At 42.2% G+C, this 23697-nt stretch overlaps 1 protein-coding gene across 2 annotated transcripts in view; it reads right to left on the bottom strand.

The window, feature by feature from the left end:
- Positions 1-23697, bottom strand: part of PPP1R9A (protein phosphatase 1 regulatory subunit 9A) — a 265367-nt gene that overhangs the window by 38059 nt on the left and 203611 nt on the right. For both annotated transcript variants that reach the window (XM_075315675.1, XM_075315676.1), the window contains exons 7-11: positions 19423-19575; positions 10845-10898; positions 6944-7173; positions 3914-4010; positions 3656-3827 (exon numbers count right to left, since the gene is read on the bottom strand). In XM_075315675.1, the coding sequence (XP_075171790.1) occupies positions 3656-3827; positions 3914-4010; positions 6944-7173; positions 10845-10898; positions 19423-19575 (706 nt within the window). The remainder of the gene's footprint in view (positions 1-3655; positions 3828-3913; positions 4011-6943; positions 7174-10844; positions 10899-19422; positions 19576-23697) is intronic.

Here is a 23697-nt window from a genome sequence, read left to right as displayed (position 1 = left end):
TTGCATTAAGAATTTGTTGACATTTTATTAAATCCATTAATCTCTACGTGTGAAATGTTCTCCCGTGCCATTGGCTGCAACACAACCCCAAATCATGATTGATCCACCTCCATGCTTAATGGTTGGCGAGATATTCTTTACCTGACATTCTGTGCCCTTTTTTTCTCCACATATACCTTTGATCCTTGTGGTCAAAGAGTTCTATTTTAACCTCGACAGTCCATGACTTGTTTCCAAAATGCATGAGCTTGTTTAGATGTTCTTTTGCAGACTTCTGACGCTGAATTTTATGGTGAGGATGCAGGAGAGATTTTCTTCTGATGACTCTTCCATGAAGGCCATATTTGTGCAGGTGTCTCTGAACAGTAAACAATGTACCACAACTCCAGAGTCTGCTAAATCTTCCTGAAGGTCTTTTGCAGTCACACAGGGGGTTCTGATTTGCCTCTATCAACCCTACGAGCTGCTCTCACAGACGTTTTGCTTGGTCTTCCAGACCTTATCTCACCACCACTGTTCCTGATAACTGCCATTTCTTAATTACATTTCTAACTGAGGAAAGAGCAACTTGAAAACCTATTGCTATTTTCTTATAACCTTCTTCTGCTTTGTGGGCCGCTACCATTTTCATTTTCAGAGTGCTAGGCAGCTGCTTAGAAGAACCCATGGCTACTGTGTTTGGCACAAGGTTAGAGGAGGCTGGATTTTTATAAAGCAGTGAAATGTCCATCACCCGGCCTTTCCTAACAATGTTAGTGAACAAGCCATAACCCTAAAGGATAATTAAGGTCTGAAACCTTGGTCAAAGGTACACAGATCTCCATGGGTGCCCAAACCTTTCCATTGTCCCATGTTTCTTTTTGTAATTCTTTAAAATGTAAAACATGAAAATATTTTTTTGTCTGCAATGCAAAGGAAATTTGTCATCTTTAACTTGATGCCTTTTAGAGATCATTTAATCTTCAACTTGCTTAACGCTTCACGATAACAGTCATTTTGACCAGGGGTGCCGAAACTTTTGCATACCACTGTAAGGATGGACACATCAGTTTGGTTTTATTTTCTGATTGAGGTGGTCAAGACAGTAATAGGTCCTCATTGTACCTGGCAGAAGAAAGTGAAAGAATTAAGCGTATTTTGAGGATTTATCCAATTTTTTAGTCCCGTGAATGCCCCCCCCCCCCCATTATTAAGTAAATGTCTAGGGTTTACCTGGAAACCTACAAGGATGCAAATTATATTATTGGGGTCTACAATGGGTCTATGCTGCACACTTGTGTAATAGGGAGAAGAAAATTCTGGTCAGGAACAGGCACTCATGGCCCCCAGCCAGTCAGTGTCATTTATGGATGGCTGAAGTCTGGCATATGTGGACATCGGCATATTTGGTTTCCATTCCAACCTCATGATTATGGTGCAGATTGTGGTGTGATCTCTAGAAGAGTAATTCGTATAGAGTCAAGGGTCAAAATACCATTGTGATCTGTTCTAATAAGTGAGAAATGATACGTGTATCTAATGAGGTGCCAAGAGGGTGGTCCTGGGTTTGGTAAATGCTCAGGCTCTCGTTGGCAAACCGTGCCCCATGCTGTTTCCTTTTGTCTTGACTCTGTTCAGTGCTGAAATCTTGTGCTGTGAAAAACTGTTGCAGCGCATGCGCATGGGTGAGAATAGAATCCATTTTGTTCTCATTGTATCTATCTTGTCTTATAACTAATGAAGTTTCACATTTCTGTTCACGCCCCTACTGCTCTTATTGGTGCAAGGTTCAGAGGGAACTTATCCTTTGTCTGTGACCCTTTATAAACCGGTCACATGTACTAATAAAGGAGAAGCGTGTGTGCTGTATTGATTTCTCGAGCGCTGGTAAAACAAATCTTATTAATTTGAAGTTCAAAAGTCATAGAAGGAGTGTAATTTGCTCACACGCATTAATCTGTTACTGTCTGGCTGTAAAGCACAAGGATGTACGTCACTGATAAGCAGAATTGGTGCATAGTTCAGAAGGAACTTATCCTTTGCCTGCGACCCTATATAAACTGTTCACATGTACTAATAAAGGAGAGTTCTTTGAGTACACCATACTAAGCGTGTGTGCTGTATTGGTTTCCTGAGCACTCGTAAAACAAATCTTATTAATTTGGAGTTCAAAAGGCATAAGAGGAGTGTATTTCACACACACACATTACTCTGTTACCATCTGACTGTAAAGCACAAGGATATACGTCACTGATAAGCAGAATTGGTGCATAGTTCAGAAGGAACTTATCCTTTGCCTGTGACCCTATATAAACTGGTCACATGTACTAATAAAGGAGAGTTCTTTGAGTACACCATACTAAGTGTGTGTGCTGTATTGGTTTCCTGAGCACTCGTAAAACAAATCTTATTAATTTGGAGTTCAAAAGGCATAGAAGGAGTGTATTTCGCTCACATGCATTACTCTGTTACTGTCTGGCTGTAAAGCACAAGGATGTACGTCACTGATGAGCAGAATTGGTGCATAGTTCAGAAGGAACTTTTCCTTTGCCTGTGACCATATATAAACTGGTCACATGTATTAATACAGAAGAGTTCTTTCAGTACACTATACTAAGCGTGTATGGAGGAGGGACTTGTTGAAGTGTTTCACACGAAACGGCTGTAGTCCATAAAGTTCCTAGCTGCTCCCTTTGTTCTTTTTTGAGGATAACCTAATAAAGTACAAGAATTTTATTTGAGAATGGTGAGTGCTATTTCCATTTTTCTCCGCATTATTTGAAGATAAGTGTGTGTGCTGCATTGATTTCCCGAGCGCTCGTAAAACAAATCTTATTAATTTGGAGTTCAAAAGGCATAGAAGGAGTGTATTTAGCACACACGCATTACTCTGTTAGCGTCTGGTTGTAAAGCACAAGGATGTAAGTCACTGATGAAAAGAGAGGGTATTGTGCACGCACCGTCCTAGGATTCAATGGCGCATGCGCAAGATTTTACTAAGGAATATTAAAGAAATCAATCAAGAGTAAGGCCAGGATTTCCATAGGAGTGCTCGAAGATTTCCCAGGCTAAGGAACGCCTACCGGGCACTTACGACCTCATTAGCATATGGGTCAAAAGAACAATTTCTCACTCCAATGCCACTTAAGTATCCCACCCGAGATGCTTCCTTTAAGTGTTACCTCCCCTACTTTTTCAGCTGCCCTTTAAGTATTGCTTGGTTCAATTTTGCCTTCAGGATTTATTTTTTGGGGAAATGTCATGTCAATGGAGTTCCGAATCGGTCCTTGATATTTTCGGTTTAATGGATGTACAATTGAAGTCAAAACACAAAACATGTCTGTATATACAGTCTATATGTATATATTACCCATCCCATTTTTTTTTTTTGTTCCATTGTTTCTTTGTTTTGTCGTTTTTGTAATAAACTTTTACACAACTCGACCCCGACAAAGATAAAACGTATACAGAGATGGCGCCTGTGTGTGACCATACAAAGAAGCATCCAGCAATGACACTGATACATTGTAACACTGCATTCTGAATTCGGAGAAATGTTACGAGCAGTCGCCTGTAGCACAGCGCTCGTCACATGCATTATGCATATTGCCAGGAGGGTCATAGTTTTGTTGTTTTTTTTTTGTTTTGTTTTTCTCAACTCAATGTTTCAACAAACCTTCCTTTAAGCCATCTAAGGTGGGCTCTTGCTTTTCACCCAAATCCTCGGCTGAAACCACGCTTGAGTCGTCGCCAAGACATGTCCTACTTTCAAAAATGTTGTTGTTATTGTTCACTTGGCTGCCGTTTTGCTTCAGAAGCCGAAACACCTCTGCTTCCAGGTCCCTGATCTGGAATAATAGGAGGTGACAGAAGTGAGCGAAACGCGTTGGTTGTTCTATCGAATAACTTCCGGGCATTTGGTCATGTTACTCACACGTGACTGCAAGTTTTGAACTTCGGCAAGATGGACTTTTTCCATGTCTTCGATTTTTTTCTTCTCAACTTCTTGACGTTTCATGAAGTCGACCTCCCTGGGAAAAAAAAAAGGCGAAACACATTAGTACTGAATTTACTATAGAAAGATATTTAAGGGTTTGTTTAGGACTGATCCTTAGGATATGTGTCATGGTTTCGTCTGCCCTGCCACATGGCTAAGGGGTGGAGCCTTTCCCTGGACCTCATTTCCGGTGCCTGGACCCTTTAAATGGGATGATCTCTGGTGAACCGACGCCGGCTATAAGATCTGCTCTGCTGTGATTGCTGGTCACTGTAAGTGTTTGATCGTGCTCCATCTCCCCTGTGCTCTTGTCCTGTGTCTGTGTCTCGTCTTCTTGATCTCTGTCTGTCTCTCCTGACATACCTTCGTTCCTTCCTGCCCGCTTCTTGTCCTCTCCCCCTCCTACCTCACCTCCTCGGTTGCTTTCTTTGGTAATGACCTCGGCCTGACCCCGACCTTTCTCCTGCGCGTCCCTCTGGTCTGTTACTGCTTCTCCTGTGTTCGTCCCGGCCTGTCTGACCATCTTCCACACACCTCGTGGTATCTGCTCCCTCTGCTGGTGCTGTAAGGTATTGCATCAGCCCACACCGTGCTTCAGCTCCCCAGCTGATTTTTGCACAGTAGTGTTTCTGTCCATCACGACTCCAGCTCCCCCTGCTGCTGTCCTGACAATATGTCATTAATACCAGATCAGTGATGGGTCCGACACTCGATTTATGTCGGGGTAATCACCGCTGGCTGCTGCACTGAGCCGGCGGTGATCCCTGCACATGTCTGCTGATTTGAACAGCAGACATGTGCAGCTAACAGGCACAGGTGGATCCATGATCCACCCCCACGGTTACCCCTTAGATCGTGCTGTCAAAATTAGACAGCGCAATTTAAATGGCCCCAGCAGGGAATGCGCCTTTCCCCACCGCTATCGGAGTCGATGGTTGTATGATGACTCCTGTCGCTATCATGCCTTATTTCCTGTTAGAGCCGACAGAGAGCGGCGGCTCTAACAGGAACGCTGCATTTCTTGTAATCAGAGCTGTGCAGCTCTGATCAACAGAAGTGCACAAGAGGACTAGTAAAATAAAAAAGTACAAAAAAAAAGTTTTAATAAAATAATAAAACCTAAAACGTCAAATCAGCTCCCATTCGCCCTATTGAAAATTAAGCAAAAAAATAAAATAAAAAAAAATATACACATATTTGGTATTGCTGCGTTCAGAAATGCCCGATCTATTAAAATATAAAATAAAAAAATATGCTGATTCTTATAGTCCCCTAAGGAGACTAGTAAAATTAAAAAAAAAAAAAGTACAAAAAAGTTTTAATAAATTAAAAAAAACTAAAATGTCAAATCACCTCCTATTCGCCCCATTGAAAATTAAGCAATAAAAAAAAATAAAATAAATAAATATACACATATTTGGTATTGCCGCGTTCAGAAATACCCAATCTATTAAAATATAACATAAAAAATATGCTAATCATTATAGTCCCCTAAGGGGACTAGTAAAATAAAAAAAGGACAAAAACAAGTTTTAATAAATTAAAAAAAACTAAACTGTCAAATCACCTCCAATTCGCCCCATTGAAAACAGCAATAAAAATATATATATATAAAATATACACATATTTGGTATTGCTGCGTTCAGAAATGTCTGATCTAATCTATTAAAATATAAAATCCTGATTGGTAAACGGTATAATGGCAAAAAAAATTCCAAATGCCAAAATTCAGTTTTTTGGTTGTTGCAAATTTTGCGCAAAATGCAATAACAGGCGATCAAAACGATGTGTCTGCACAAAAACGATACCATTAAAAACATCACCTCGAGACGCAAAAAATAAACCGTCACTGAGCCCCAGATCCCAAAAAATTAGTACGCTATGGGTCACGGAAAATGGTGCAAAAAGTTTGCCACTTTTTTGGGACAAACTTCGGATTTTTTTTAACCCCTTAGATAACAGTAAACCTATACATGTTTGGCGTCTTCGAACTCGTACCGACCTGCGGCATCACACCGACACATCAGTTTTACCATATAGTGAACACTGTGAATAAAATATCCCAAAAACAATTGTGCAATCGCACTTTTTTTGCAATTTTTAAGCACTTGGAATTTTTTTTGCCATTTTACAGTACACTATATGGTAAAACGCATGGTTTATTTTAAATGTACAACTCGTCTCGCAAAAAAACAAGCCCTAATATGGCAAGATTGACAGAAAAATAAAAAAGTTACGGCTCTTGGAATAAGGGGAGGAAAAAACGAAAAATTGCCCGGTTATGAAGGATGGGTCCGACGCTTGACAGAACCAACGAACAGCAGGTGTCACTAATACTGAGAGCAACCGACTAATTTATACAACTGCGTACACATTACAAAAACGGGGCATGTCCAGGACTTAGGGGTACTTTGCAAACTACGACATCGCAAGCCGATGGTAGCGATGCCGAGCGCGATAGTCCCCGCCCCCGTCGCAGCTGCGATACCTTGTGATAGCTGCCGTAGCGAACATTATCGCTACGGCAGCTTCACGTGCACTCACCTGCCCTGTGACGTCGCTCTGGCCGGCGACCCGCCTCCTTCCTAAGGGGGCGGGTCGTGCGGCGTCACACAGCAGGCGGCCAATAGAAGCGGAGGGGTGGAGATGAGCGGGACATAAACATCCCGCCCACCTTCTTCCTTCCTCATTGCAGCCGGGACGCAGGTAGGAGATGTTCCTTGCTCCGGCGGCTTCACACACAGCGATGTGTGCTGACGCAAGAACGAGGAACAACATCGTAACATCGGTCCTTCCGAAATTATGGAAATGACCGATCATACGATTTTGACGCTTTTGCGCTCGTTAATCGTAGTAAAAAGGATTCACACACTCCGATGTCCACAGCGACGCCGGATGTGCGTCACTTTCGATTTGACCCCACCGACATCGCAGCTGCGATGTCGTAGTGTGCAAAGTACCCCTTACTTTTGTTGGAAATCCTTGATCAGCTTCTTGGCCTTGTTGTATTTCTTCTCCAGGGCTTGGTATTGGCTCTGGGTCTCTTTCAGGTGCTCATTGACGGTATGACACAAAGTCTGAGCCTCGATCCAGTAACTTTCCAGCTTCATCATCCTATCTTTGTTCTCCTCGATGTTTTGTTGCAGCTGAGTCTTCTCCAGTTCCCACCTCACTTTCTCATTCTCTGCCGCTTTTAGCTGAAAAATAAGAAGACGCTAAGTAAAAGCGGGAACCTCATAGGTGCAAAACTAAGACTGCTAGCAGCAACGGAAAGGGGGCAATTCAGGCTGGCGGTTTAGCCATGCCAAAGGTCCGAACTGTCAGTCACCAAACGTACCCCGATACCCCACCCCTGAAATTAGGCAGCCAGGAGGCCGAGGAGCGCTGTGCTTCTGAAGATCGCTAATAAGAATAAATCAAGAAAATGGATGTGATTTTAGAATGCTCATGCGTTTAAAGACACCGTTGAAATGTGCGTTTTTTTTAGTGCATTTTCCCCCCAAAGGTTTCTATAAGGGGTCTGATAAATTGCATGTACAAAATGAAATTGTATTCTAAAGTGCAGAATCCCAGCGTTTGAGAAGTCCCTCAGCTGTTATCACTGAGGTTATTAGTGGTGATCTAAGGAAGGTTTTGCCACTGAGTGAACTTAGGGAAATCATCAATATCCTCTGCTGGCAGATCCTGTGCAATTACCAGCTAATGAAATCCCAGATATGCTTGATGGGAGACAAGCACGGAGAGGCTGCAGCCATGGGAGACAAGTCCAGAGATGCTGCAGCCATGGGAGACAAGTCCAGAGATGCTGCAGCCATGGGAGACAAGAAGTCCAGAGATGCTGCAGCCATGGGAGACAAGAAGTCCGGAGATGCTGCAGCCATGGGAGACAAGAAGTCCGGAGATGCTGCAGCCATGGGAGAGAAGTCCAGAGATGCTGCAGCGATGGGGGACAAGAAGTCCGGAGATGCTGCAGCCATGGGAGTCAAGTCTAGTGACGCTGCAGCCATGAGAAACAAGTTTGTAAGATGCTGCAGCCATGGGATAAAAGGAGATGCTACAGCCATGAGAGACAAGTCTGCAGATGCTGCAGCCAAGGGAGACAAGTTCATAGATGCTGCAGCCATTGGAGAAAAGTCAAGTGATGCTGCAGCCATGAGACACAAGTCCGGAGATGCTGTAGCCATGGGAAACAAGTTTGGAGATGCTGCAGCCGTGGGAGACAAGTCCGCAAATGCAGCAGCCATGGGAGAAAAGTCCAGAGACGCTGCATCCATGGGCAACAAGTCCAGAGATGCTGCAGTCATGAGAGACAAGTCTGGTGACTCTGCAGCCATGGGATACAAGTCTGGAACGCTGTAGCTATGGGTGACAAGTAAGGAGAAGCTGCAGCCTTGGGAGACAAGTCCAGGATGCTTCAGCCATGGGCAACAAGTCTAGTGACGCTGCAGCCATGGGAGACAAGTCCGGAGACTCTGCAGTCATGGGAAACAAGTCTGGAGATGCTGCAGCCATGGGAGACAAGTCCGGAGACTCTGCAGTCATGGGAAACAAGTCTGGAGATGCTGCAGCCATGGGAGACAAGTCTGGAGAAGCTGCAGCCATGGGAGACAAGTCTGGAGAAGCTGCAGCCATGGGAGACAAGTCGGGAGACACTGCAGACAGGAGAGACAAATCTGGAGAAGCTGCAGCCATGGGAGACAAGTCGGGAGACACTGCAGACAGGAGAGACAAATCTGGAGATGCTGAAGCCATGGGAGACCAGTCTGGAGAAGCTGCAGCCATGGGAGACAAGTCTGGAGAAGCTGCAGCCATGGGAGACAAGTCGGGAGACACCTGCAGACAGGAGAGAAAAATCTGGAGATGCTGCAGCCATGGGAGTCAAGTCCAAAGATGCTGCAGTCATGGGAGACAAGTCTTGAGATGCTGTAGCCATGGGCAACAAGTCCAGAGATGCTGCAGTTATGGGAGACAAGTCTGGAGACTCTGCAGCAATGGGAGACAAGTCTGGGACGCTGCAGCTGCGGGCGACAAGTCAGCAGATGCTGCAGCCTTGGGAGACAAGTCCAGGTCGATGCAGACATGGGCAACAAGTCCGGTGATGCTGCAGCCATGGGAGACAAGTCCAGTGACGCTGCAGCCATGGGAGACAAGTCTGGAGATGCTGCAGCCATGGGAGACAAGTCGGGAGACACTGCAGACATGAGACACAAATCTAGAGATGCTGCAGCCATGGAAGAACAAGTCCGGAGACACTGCAGACATGCACAACAAGTCTGGAGATGCTGCAGCCATGGAGGCAGGTTTAGGCCACACACACTGATCACAGTAGCATAAGAAGCATGTGGTCTGGTGTTGTCATGTTGCAAAAACAGCAAAATCTTTCATAGAGGACACGTGAGACATCATTTGTCAGTGATTACACAGTAGCTGCCAGCAGAGGATCTTGATGATTTGCCCAAGTGCATTCAGCAGAACAGAGCTGTCCACAGACAACCATTAATAACCTCAGTGATAGCAGCTGGGGCTGTAGGTGCACGTGACCGTCATACTCCATATTGAATGAATTGAGATGTTTTGAAAATGTCTTTTTTTTCTTAATATTTTTTCATTATATGCATATTATTAAAGTGTTTTTCCATCCTGTGATATCCATAATTCCACGACATACACACACATACAGTACAAACCAAAAGTTTGGACACACCTTCTCATTCAAAGAGTTTTCTTTATTTTCATGACTCTAAAAATTGTAGATTCACATTGAAGGCATCAAAACTATGAATTACCACATGTGGAATGAAATACTTAAAAAAGTGTGAAACAACTGAAAATATGTCTTATATTCTAGGTTCTTCACAGTAGCCACCTTTTGCTTTGATTACTGCTTTGCACACTCTTGGCATTGTCTTGATGAGCTTCAAGAGGTAGTCACCGGAAATGGTCTTCCAACAGTCTTGAAGGAGTTCCCAGAGATGCTTAGCACTTGTTGGCCCTTTTGCTTTCACTCTGCGGTCCAGCTCACCCCAAACCATCTCGATTGGGTTCAGGTCTGGTGACTGTGGAGACCAGGTCATCTGGCGTAGCACCCCATCACTCTCCTTCTTAGTCAAATCACCCTTACACAGCCTGGAGGTGTGTTTGGGATCAATGTCCTGTTGAAAAATAAATGATGGTCCAACTAAACGCAAACCGGATGGAATAGCACGCCGCTGCAAGATGCTGTGGTAGCCATGCTGGTTCTGTATGCCTTCAATTTTGAATAAAACCCCATTAGTGTCACCAGCAAAGCACCCCCACACCATCACACCTCCTCCTCCATGCTTCACGGTGGGAACCAGCCATGTAGAGTCCATCCGTTCACATTTTCTACAAAGACACGGTGGTTGGATCCAAAGATCTCAAATTTGGACTCATCAGACCAAAGCACAGATTTCCACTGGTCTAATGTCCATTCCTTGTGTTCTTTAGCCCAAACAAGTGTCTTCTGCTTGTTGCCTGTCCTTAGCAGTGGTTTCCTAGCAGCTATTTTACCATGAAGGCCTGCTGCACAAAGTCTCCTCTTAACAGTTGTTCTAGAGATGAGAAGGTGTGTCCAAACTTTTGGTCTGTACTGTATATTTTGAGTCTCAATATAGGCTGCAACTGGTGTCCGCACTGCCTGGGTCTAGTGTCCATTACTGATGTACAGGCTTGTGTAACTGGTTGCATCACCACCGGCAGAGATAACCGTCTCCCCCGGCTGCGCCCGGCTATTACCATGTTGTCACGATTTCCCCTTTTAGCAGCTGAGTCTCTCTCGTCGCACAAACAAGCCCCTGCCTCCATTGTGCCCGCCGACTAGAAGAAGAATGGATAATTGCAGCCTTACCTTTGTTTTCAGCTTCTGGATTTCAGCTTCGGTGACGGCATGCTTAATCTGCAGCTGCAAGGAAATAGAAGGGAAAGGGCTATTGAGAGCGGGATCACCGGGGGGCGGCTGCGTGCCGTGTGCGGCTGGACGGCACAGGGTCCGCGGAAAACGCTGCACTGCAGCAGCAGGTTGTAAATTAAAATGTCTCGCTGCTAAAAAAATAAAATGATACTGTGTCAGTGTTCAGATCGGGCTGAGACAGACGTGTTGTCACCGTGATCTCTAACATCCACCATAAAAAGGCTGAGCGGCGTCCAAGCCGCCGCCATGAGATAAAACCATCAACATAAACATCTCCGACGCAGCGGTGTACAGCAGGCGGAGTGAGTCACGGCGCGGTTACATAACATCGGGCTCGCGGATCCGCTCCATCCCTGCCACAAAACAGTCAATTACTGACAGTGCCAGGAATAGAGATAGGAAAGTGGCGGCTATTATACTACATAAGGGGGGGGTCTAACTAATCGACTGATACAGCGCAGATCCATTATTACAGATATCCAGGTATCCTGTGCGTCACATACCTAGAAATGTCTGCCATGTGTGACGATAGAGATATATATCCTATATATGTATATGGGAATAATGGTAGTCAGAGCACCCCACACATCTATAGGACCACCCACCAAGCCCCTAGTTAGATTCTATATCATGCCCCCCTTTAGTAATATTCACATGTGAACTCCCCCCTTCTATTCCTACTCATCTTATGTCCTGGAAACCTTCCCAATTTTTCCTAGATTGAACCCAAATTAGGAATTTTTGTGGGTTTTCCTGGATGTATATGGATTCAAATTTTTGGATACGGTCTCTGCAACAGTATTTGTGTACTCAGCTACATCACACTCCTACAAAGTGCCCCCTACTGTCACGGAGCTACATACACAGGCCTCTGTGAGTGGGCAGGGAAGCAGGACTCACAGGCTTTCTCTATGTGTGGGGGAAAAAGGACTCACAGGCTTTCTCTATGTGTGGGGGAAGCAGGATGCACAGGCTTTCTCTATGTGTGGGGGAAACAGGACTCACAGGCTTTCTCTATGTGTGGGGGAAGCAGGATGCACAGGCTTTCTCTATGTGTGGGCAGGGAAGGCAGGACTCACAGGCTTTCTCTATGAGTGGTGGGGAAGCAGGACTCCCAGGCTTTCTCTATGAGTGGGGGGAAGCAGGACTCACAGGCTTTCTCTATGAGTGGGGGGAAGCAGGACTCATAGGCTTTCTCTATGAGTGATGAGGGCAAGACTCACAGGCTTTCTCTATGAGTGATGGGGGAAGCAGGACTCACAGGCTTTCTCTATGAGTGGGAGGGGGGAGCATGACTCACAGGCTTTCTCTATGAGTGATGAGGTCAAGGCTCACAGGCTTTCTCTATGAGTGGTGGGGGAAGCAGGACTCACAGGCTTTCTATATGTGTGGGCAAGGAAGCAGGACTCACAGGCTTTCTCTATGAGTGATGGAAAAGCAGGACCGACAGGCTTTGTCTATGAGTGGGGGAAGCAGGACTCACAGGCTTTCTCTATGTGTGGGGGAAGCAGGACTCACAGGCTTTCTCTATGAGTGGGGGAAGCAGGACTCTCAGGCTTTCTCTATGTGTGGGCAGGGAAGGCAGGACTCCCAGTCTTTCTCTATGAGTGGGTAGGGAAGCAGGACTCACAGGCTTTCTCTGAGTGGGTAGGTAAGCAGGACTCACAGGCTTTATCTATGAGTGGTAGGGAAGCAGGACTCACAGGCTTTCTCTATGAGTGGGCAGGGAAGCAGGACTCACAGGATTTCTCTATGAGTGGGAGAGGGGAGTAGGACTTACAGGCTTTCATTATGAGGGGGAGGGGTAAAAGGACTCACAAGCTTTGTCTATGAGTGGAAGGAGAAGCAGGACTCACAGGCTTTCTGTATGAGTTCAGGGAGAAGCAGGACTCACGGGCTTTCTCTATGAGTGGTCGGGTAAGCAGGATTCAAAGGCTTTCTCTATACGTTCGGGGGAAGCAGGACTCACAGGCTCTCTCTATGAGTGATGCAGTGCCACTGCGGCTCCGTCGACACCAGGAGGGACTCACGTGACTTCGTTATGCCATGTGAACCTTGTAGCGAAACAGCAATGAATCAGTTCATTCTCACTTTCTTAAGATAGAACTGACATTCGGTCACACAGTGACTACCGAGGTTCTGCCAGGTCTAAGGGACCACGGCGAATACCGCAACTCAGAGTACATCGGGAACACAATACAACGGTGGGACCTGACGCTAGGGAGAGGAGTGAAGGACTAACTCCTACACTCACCTTATACTGATCCCTGCACTCCCTAATGTCCCTATATGGGTTCTTGCCCCCGTCGCCAATCATGTGCCTAGGCCCTGGCTTGCCCTGAACTCATCCTGGCTAGTGAGAAGGCCGGTGAGAGCACTAGTCTCACCACTACAATAATACAGCACAAGGGGAGGGAAACAGACAGGGGTACAATAGACACAAAGATGAAAACACTCCAAACTCTTCTAACGCAGCTAACACTACAGCTGCAATTGTCATGACACCTCAGCATCTTCTAGAGACAGGCTCCTTCCAAAGTGGTCAGAATAAGAACAAATATTCTATAACCGGCATCACATGGTAAGACACATGATGTCTTATAGCGAAGAGGAGTGGTCACAAAGAGCTGCACCTAAGATTAAGGCTACAAAGGATAGCCAGATAGCAAAGAGTCTTTAATCCCTGACGAAGCCGCAGCAGCGGCGATACGCGTGGGGTGATCGGCGTACTCACTCCCTGTCTCTGCCCCAGCGCGAATGCTCTGCTTCATTTGATCCTGTGGTCACCCCTTCATTCCATCTTCCCCGTTATGGGGTGGGCACTCACTGATCTATTTTGAGTGTTGCGCCCTAGCTCATACAGGCTCTGTTCCTCCCCTGCTCCTTAGGAATAGAATCTTATTGTCTGGACTACTTTGGACCCTGGGGCATGTGTGAGTTTTTTTTCCCCTTACACCCTGTGCTCTTGCAGACTCATATGAGCCTCATTGTGTGTTTGGGGTTTATCATTTTGGGGTATGTGTGAGTTGCCTTTTTCTTACACCCTGTTCTCTTCCAAATTTACATGAGCCTCATTGTGTGTTTGGGGGTTTATCATTCCAGAGCTTCTGCCACCTCAGTATAATCTGTCTATTTTGCATTAGGCTATTTGCTGTCTTCATATATGAATATGTTATGATATGTCATTAGATAGATACTACTTCTAGGTGGCTGTTTTCTTATACTACAAATTTTGGCTGTGGCAGGACATTATTATTATTGCATATGTATATAGTATTATCCTGATTGTGGGTACAAGATCTTGTCTTTGTCCATGTTTTTAATTGGTTTTATATACATTGTGTACTATGAATAAAGGTTTTTCATTTTTCTATTTTGGGTTGTGCGTTTATATGCAATGTCTGTTCTCTTCTCCTTACATTTACCTTGATTCATTGCATTAACAGCACCCCCTTTATTATTATTTGCTATTGTGGTGCACTCCTTTTCTTTATTTGAATTTAATCCCTACACAATCAAAAGAAAACAGATTAATGTAAACACAAGCTGCAGATTTGCATATATTAGGCATTGTGACCTTGTGGTCCCAGACCAGCGGTCACCCCAGAATGGGGCACACTCATGATACATTCAGAGGAAGTTAGAGATCAGCTCTCACTCATTTTGTATGTCTATTTCGTCTGAAGGAAGTGAGAGTGAAGTGCTCCATTATCAGACACTGATGGGCTGCAGCGCTCACGAGGCACAACGTAAGCCCCGGGAGACTCAGCGCAGATATCGCTGGAATGGAGACGATACCGGAGGGGAGTATAGGCTGTTTTCATTTTACATAGGAACGGAGTATTGGTCAGCCCCTTTAATAAGCAGAACAATTCATTTAACAGATAATTTGGTATGAAACCTGAACAGTAAAAAAAAAAAATAATAAATAAAAAAAAAAAATTAAATATAATATGTAGCTAAATTTGCTACACACACTGTGTATATATATATATATATATATATATATATATATATATAAAATATATATGTATATATATATATATATAATATATATATATATATATATATATATATATATACACACACATATATATGCATATATATATATATATATATATATATATATATATATATACATACACATATATATATATATATATATACACATATATATATACATACATATACATATACATCCATATATACAGTTAGGTCCAGAAATATTTGGACAGTGACACAATTTTCGCGAGTTGGGCTCTGCATGCCACCACATTGGATTTGAAATGAAATCTCTACAACAGAATTCAAGTGCAGATTGTAACGTTTAATTTGAAGGTTTGAACAAAAATATCTGATAGAAATTGTAGGAATTGTACACATTTCTTTACAAATACTCCACATTTTAGGAGGTCAAAAGTAATTGGACAAATAAACCAAACCCAAACAAAATATTTTTATTTTCAATATTTTGTTGCGAATCCTTTGGAGGCAATCACTGCCTTAAGTCTGGAACCCATGGACGCTGGGTTTCCTCCTTCTTAATGCTTTGCCAGGCCTTTACAGCCGCAGCCTTCAGGTCTTGCTTGTTTGTGGGTCTTTCCGTCTTAAGTCTGGATTTGAGCAAGTGAAATGCATGCTCAATTGGGTTAAGATCTGGTGATTGACTTGGCCATTGCAGAATGTTCCACTTTTTTGCACTCATGAACTCCTGGGTAGCTTTGGCTGTATGCTTGAGGTCATTGTCCATCTGTACTATGAAGCGCCGTCCGATCAACTTTGCGGCATTTGGCTGAATCTGGGCTGAAAGTATATCCCGGTACACTTCAGAATTCATCCGACTACTCTTGTCTGCTGTTATGTCATCAATAAACACAAGTGACCCAGTGCCATTGAAAGCCATGCATGCCCATGCCATCACGTTGCCTCCACCATGTTTTACAGAGGATGTGGTGTGCCTTGGATCATGTGCCGTTCCCTTTCTTCTCCAAACTTTTTTCTTCCCATCATTCTGGTACAGGTTGATCTTGGTCTCATCTGTCCATAAAATACTTTTCCAGAACTGAGCTGGCTTCATGAGGTGTTTTTCAGCAAATGTAACTCTGGCCTGTCTATTTTTGGAATTGATGAATGGTTTGCATCTAGATGTGAACCCTTTGTATTTACTTCCATGGAGTCTTCTCTTTACTGTTGACTTAGAGACAGATACACCTACTTCACTGAGAGTGTTCTGGACTTCAGTTGATGTTGTGAACGGGTTCTTCTTCATCAAAGAAAGTATGCGGCGATCATCCACCACTGTTGTCATCCGTGGACGCCCAGGCCTTTTTGAGTTCCCAAGCTCATCAGTCAATTCCTTTTTTCTCAGAATGTACCCGACTGTTGATTTTGCTACTCCAAGCATGTCTGCTATCTCTCTGATGGATTTTTTCTTTTTTTTCAGCCTCAGGATGTTCTGCTTCACCTCAATTGAGAGTTCCTTAGACCGCATGTTGTCTGGTCACAGCAACAGCTTCCAAATGCAAAACCACACACCTGTAATCAACCCCAGACCTTTTAACTACTTCATTGATTACAGGTTAACGAGGGAGACGCCTTCAGAGTTAATTGCGGCCCTTAGAGTCCCTTGTCCAATTACTTTTGGTCCCTTGAAAAAGAGGAGGCTATGCATTACAGAGCTATGATTCCTAAACCCTTTCTCCGATTTGGATGTGAAAACTCTCATATTGCAGTTGGGAGTGTGCACTTTCAGCCCATATTATATATATAATTGTATTTCTGAACATCTTTTTGTAAACAGCTAAAATAACAAAACTTGTGTCACTGTCCAAATATTTCTGGACCTAACTGTATATATGTCCAACAATGTAGACCAGCTCACTCCAGTGAATCACCTGGATCCTCAGCTCACCTGGTTAACTCCGTTGTGCCCGGATCAGGACGTAGGAGTCCATCCATACAAATGTGAACAACAGCAAGGCAAAATCCAGCAATAACGTGAGCAATCCAGGATGCTGTTAAAAAAAAAAAGTCTTTCTTTTTATTCATAAATTCATTAAAATATAATGGTCCAAGCAATTCAGAACAGCATTATCGCAGGAAAATAGGGCAGATAGGACTACGCGTTTCAGCGGTAAAATCCGCCTTCTTCACGGTCCAGAATCTGATCTGCTTTCCAAACATAGAACCTTATATACATCTCACTCCCATCAGGGTAATTACAAACATGTGAGAGATTTAAAAACACAAGCTAGAAAAGCAAATCAAACATGTAAGCTATCCGCATATTAATCAATATACAGCATGCATAAGAGTTATAAGGAAAGGATTCATCATTTAGGAGAAAATGTAATCAGATAATCCAATAACCTGACCAAAAAAACTATTTTTAGAGTGATGCACAAAGCCTAACACAGTAATAATAGCCAGCAACATATAATGCAACAATGTGTCAATAGTGCATAATGATATCCATACGATTGTTAAAGCCCTGTGGTATGCGGGTCCCTAGCTGAAATATCCACCTACTCTCTCTAGCAAGCACTTTTTTATGAAAATCTCCCCCTCTCAATGTTTTTTTTACATGCTCTATGCCCATAAAAGAAAAACCGCGTAAATCCCCATTGTGTTTTTTTGAAAAATGTCGGGATACTACTGATGCACCAACCATTGGCAAATTGCTAGCATCTGAAAGATGTTTGCGGATTCTGGTTTTAAGGGGGTTCATCGTGCAACCTACATATTGCATGCGGCATATATTGCAATTAATTAAATAAACTACATTCTCCGTATTGCAGTTTATAAAAGAACGAACATTAAACTGTTTTTCATTGGAAATAGATGGAAATATTTTAGATTTATTAGCAAAACCGCAGCACTTACAAATATTGACACCGCATTTAAAAAAAACCTATTGTTTTTAACCAATTGCTAGGGGAGATTTTATCTGGATCTTTGAACATGCTAGGTGATAATAATGTAGCTAATGTTGGGGCCCTTTATGCCACAAAGGCAATATCATTATTTTCCACAATATTTTTAAAAATTTCATTCTGAGATAATAACGGAAGATATTTTCTGATAATTTTAACAATAGAATTAAACTGAGGACTATAGTTAGTGAAACTAACTATTATCACCTAGCATGTTCAAAGATTCAGATAAAATCTCCCCTAGCAATTGGTTAAAAACAATAGGTTTTTTTAAATGCGGTGCCAATATTTGTAAGTGCTGCGGTTTTGCTAATAAATCTAAAATATTTACATCTATTTCCAATGAAAAACAGTTTAATGTTCGTTCTTTTATAAACTGCAATACGGAGAATGTAGTTTATTTAATTAATTGCAATATATGCCGCATGCAATATGTAGGTTGCACGATGAACCCCCTTAAAACCAGAATCCGCAAACATCTTTCAGATGCTAGCAATTTGCCAATGGTTGGTGCATCAGTAGTATCCCGACATTTTTCAAAAAAACACAATGGGAATTTACGCGGTTTTTCTTTTATGGGCATAGAGCATGTAAAAAAAACCATTGAGAGGGGGAGATTTTCATAAAAAAGTGCTTGCAAGAGAGAGTAGGTGGATATTTGAGCTGGGGACCCGCATGCCACAGGGCTTTAACAATCGTATGGATATCATTATGCACTATTGACACATTGTTGCATTATATGTTGCTGGCTATTACTACTGTGTTAGGCTTTGTGCATCACTCTAAAAATAGTTTTTTTGGTCAGGTTATTGGATTATCTGATTACATTTTCTCCTAAATGATGAATCCTTTCCTTATAAACTCTTATGCATGCTGTATATTGATTAATATGCGGATAGCTTACATGTTTAATTTGCTTTTCTAGCTTGTGTTTTTATATCTCTCACATGTTTGTAATTACCCTGATGGGCGTGAGATGTATATAAGGTTCTATGTTTGGAAAGCAGATCAGATTCTGGACCGTGAAGAAGGCGGATTTTACCGCTGAAACGCGTAGTCCTATCTGCGCTATTTTCCTGCGATAATGCTGTTCTGAATTGCTTGGACCATTATATTTTAATGAATTTATGAATAAAAAGAAAGAAAAAATTTTTTTAACAGCATCCTGGATTGCTCACGTTATTGCTGGATTTTGCCTTGCTGTTGTTCATATATATATATATATATATATATATATATATATATATATATATATATGCACATGTATATATATATATATGTGTGTGTGTAAAAAGAAAAAAATATATATTTGCATCAGAAAAAAATATATATAGAAATTACACAGTATTGGCCCAAAAGTAATACAATTTCTCCCACATAAATTGAGGTCCATCAACAATCACATAAAAAAAAATGTTGGAGAAGTAGAAATGTGTAAAAATAAAAATTAGATGAAAATTGGCTGATCGTTAAGGCCAAGCCATTGCTGGGCTGTCACCATTTGACTAGATAAAAAAAGGTGCAGAATTATGTCCCTGGGCTCCTGCTCCATGGCACCAAATTCATAGACATCTTTGTGTTACCTCTTTAAACTTGTGGGCCAGTTTGGTGGCATCCAGGTCCGAGGAAAACATTTCATCGCCTTCTGGAAGATCGAAAACTTCAATGGCCATCTCTCTCCCCGGGATGACTGGGCCAACATCCTCATCCTCCTCATCTGTGGCGTATTCACCTGTCTATGACATGAAATACAACATTATATATCCTCTCCCCCATTTTGCTTAGTGCTGCAGTCACTGTGCGTTTCTCCCGGTTTCCATTTACTTATATATAAGAGTTCTGAATTCAGAATTTACATGAAGAGTCAATATCATAAAAGTTTAAGAGAATATCCCTTTAAATTATTCTTCTAACTTCCACTAGGGGGAGTTTGTTTAATATTGTAGCATCATTGAGTTCAATGTATGCATTCAGCTCATGAGCTCCCTCTAGTGGTGTCTGCAGGCAGACATGATGTGATCATTTGTTTTCACTAGGTTTCCATATATTTTTGATTTATCAAAGTTTAATTGAAATTGGCAAAACTTTCTTTTTGCAATGAATATGTTTCCATCCAAACAGGGTATAATGCCGGAAATGTGTGGATATTTGCAGATACGTACACATTTCCTATGGAAGTTTCCTTGTAATTTCCCCCCTTTGTAACCTGTACTCTTTAACACTTCAGCACAACAAGTGCATTGCACTAATAGTCGCACCCCGCGTCCTTTTATCTCAGAATTAAAAAGCTCTGTAACCCACACTCCCGAGCATGTCAGCCCAATAATGGCGAACACGTGGGTGATCGGAACACGACGCTGCTGAAAGAAAATACATTCTAAGCACAATTTATGTCCTAATTGTTTCCAAGGATGAAAGGAACATTTTATCAGCCCTGCGAGATGCTGACAGCTATAATACAGCTTCAAGGGGAATGTGACAACTGTGACAAAACAGCAAACTGCGGTAAAGTAGGAGGATAATATCAAAGATTTGTTTTCTGTAGCTTTGCGTGTGGAATGTGAGCGATATTATGTGATCCATTTTGCCCTGAGTTACTTCTTTGATGTCACTAGATCTACATGATCTCATATACTCTCCTCAAAGATTTTACAATGATGTCACTAGATTGTATTGATCTCAAACTCTCACTCATAAAAGTTATTACAGTGATGTCACTGGATCTTTGTGATCTCATATTCTCTCCTCAAAAGTTACTAGTGATATCACTGGATCTTTGTGATCTCATATTCTCTCCTCAAAAGTTACTAGTGATGTCACTGGATCTTTGTGATCTCATATTCTCTCTTCAAAAGTTACTAGTGATGTCACTGGATCTCTGTAATCCCCATAGGCTCTCCTCTTGGATACCTGTCCTATGCATTATCAGGAGATGTAGCTTTACGACTTAATGCATTGGGGACTCGTTCAAAATTTATTACTGTGCTACTATCATTTCACTATGGTAAGGAGAACAAGATTGAGATGTAGTGACATCACTGAAGAAACTCATAGGGGAGCCAATGAGATTATTGAGATCTAGTGACATCACTGAAGAAACTCATAGGGGAGCCAATGAGATTATTGAGATCTAGTGACATCACTGAAGAAACTCATAGGGGAGTCAATGAGATTATTGAGATCTAGTGACATCACTGAAGAAACTCATAGGGGAGCCAATGAGATTATGGAGATCTAGTGACATCACTGAAGAAACTCATAGGGGAGCCAATGAGATTATTGAGATCTAGTGACATCACTGAAGAAACTCATAGGGGAGCCAATAAGATTATTGAGATCTAGTGACATCACTGAAGAAACTCATAGGGGAGCCAATGAGATTATTGAGATCTAGTGATATCACTCAAGTAACTCAGAGGAGAGCCTACAAGATTATTGGGATCTATTGACATCACTGAAGTAACTCATAGGAGAGCCTATGAGATTATTGGCATCTATCGACATCACTCAAGTAACTCAGAGGAGATCCTGTGGCATTACTGAGATCTAGTGACATTACTCAAGTATAAAGAAGAGTGAATATGAGATTATTGAGATCTAGTGACACCACTGAGCTTATTAAGAAGATATGACATTTAGGGACATCACTCAAAAACTAGTTAAGAAGAGAACCTATTAGATTACTGAGATCTAGTGACATCACTCAAGTAACTAAGAGGAGAGCCTTTGAGATTATTGAGATTTAATGAAATCACTGAAGTAACTCAGAGGAGATCCTATAGAATTATTGAGATCTAGTGACATCACTGAAGTAACTCAGAGGAGATCCTATAGAATTATTGAGATCTAGTGACATCACTGAAGTAATTAAGAAGAGATGAGATTATTGAGCTCTAGTAACATCAGTATAGTAACTCAGAGGAGAGCCTTTGAGATTATTGAGATCTAGTGACATCACTGAAGTAACTCAGAAGAGCGCCTGTTAGATTACTCAGATCTAGTGACATCACTGAACTAGTTAAGAAAATAACCTATTAAATTACTGAGATCTAGTGACATCACTCAAGTAACTAAGAGGAGAGCCTATGAGATTATTGAGATCTAGTGACATCAGTGAAGTAACTCAGAGGAGATCCTATAGAATTATTGAGATCTATTGACATCACTGAAGTAACTCAGAGGAGATCCTATAGAATTATTGAGATCTAGTGACATCTATGAAGTAATTAAGAAGAGATGAGATTATTGAGATCTAGTGACTTCAGCATAGTAACTCAGAGGAGAGCCTTTGAGATTATTGAGATCTAGTGACATCACTGAAGTAACTCAGAAGAGCGCCTGTTAGATTACTCAGATCTAGTGACATCACTGAACTAGTTAAGAAAAGAACCTATTAAATTATTGAGATCTAGTGACATCACTCAAGTAACTAAGAGGAGAGCCTATGAGATTATTGAGATCTAGTGACATCACTGAAGTAACTCAGAGGAGATCCTATAGAATTATTGAGATCTATTGACATCACTGAAGTAACTCAGAGGAGATCCTATAGAATTATTGAGATCTAGTGACATCTATGAAGTAATTAAGAAGAGATGAGATTATTGAGATCTAGTGACTTCAGTATAGTAACTCAGAGGAGAGCCTATGAAATTACTGAGATCTAGTGACACCACTCAAGTAACTCAGAAAAGAGCCAATTAGATTATTGAGATCTAGTGATATTACTCAAGTAACTCAGAGGAGAGCCTTTGGGATTACTAAGATCTAGTGACATCACTGTAGTAATTAAAAAGAGAGCCTATGAGATTACTGAGATCTAGTGACATCATAAAAGTGACTTACGTGAAAGTCTATGAGACTCCTATAACCTGATGACATCATGTCTACCACTCACGGTGTCCTATGGATGTCGGGAGTGACAGCTCAGCCACCCTATAGGCCGTTTTATCTCATGGTTCTAAAACTCTTACCAAATTGCATCCATGTGCATTTTTTTCGAGAAAATTTTCATCTGCTAAAATAAATTATGAGCTACTCGCTGTTAAATTAGCCTTTAAGGAATGGAAGCGTTTTTTGGAGGGAGTAGTTCATCAAGTTACTGTGATCACCGACCATAAGAATTTAGCTTATATTGAATCAGCTAAATGACTAACTCCTAGACAGGCCAGATGGTCCTTATTTTTTGCTAGATTCAATTTCTTTATCACATTCAGGCCGCGGTCCAAGAATACGAAAGGCTGATGCATTATCACACACTTAATTCAGTTTCTCCTCCAGAGCCTCCATCCTCCATTCTCCCTGAGGGCATTGTGATTTCTGTGTGTATATTCGGAATTAGAAGCGGAGATCCATAAAGTTCAGTCGTTGGCCCCTTCCGCCACTCCAGGGTCAACATTGCTTGTATCTGTGAACCAAAGATTGCATCTGTTGCAAGAGTTTCGTGATTCTGTCTTGAGCGGTCATCTGGGGGGTCATGGGTACGCAGAAAGCCATTGCCAGGGTCTTTCGATGGCCATCCATGAATAATGATGTTAAAGATTTTGTGAAGTTTGTACAGGCGCTAAAGTCTATCATAAGTTGCCAACCGGGGAATTGGCTCCATTGCCAATTCCAGAAAGACTCATTTGTCCACGGATTTCATCATGGATTTGCCTCTCTCTGGTGGAAAAACTATTTTTGGTTGGTAGTTGACCGATTCAGGCTCATTGAACTCCTTTGTCAGGGTTACCTAATGCAGAACCTGTCCTGGTTGTTTATTTCTCACATTGTGAGATTTCATGGTATTCCTCTTAACATTGTGTCTGATAGGAGGGCACAATTTGTCTCCAAATTCTGGGGAGCTTTTTGTAAGAAAC

Source organism: Anomaloglossus baeobatrachus, chromosome 6 (genome assembly GCF_048569485.1).
Source record: "Anomaloglossus baeobatrachus isolate aAnoBae1 chromosome 6, aAnoBae1.hap1, whole genome shotgun sequence".
Taxonomy (NCBI): Eukaryota; Metazoa; Chordata; class Amphibia; order Anura; family Aromobatidae; genus Anomaloglossus; species Anomaloglossus baeobatrachus.
The sequence above is the reverse complement of the archived record's forward strand: the minus strand, read 5'-3'. Positions and strand labels throughout refer to the sequence as shown.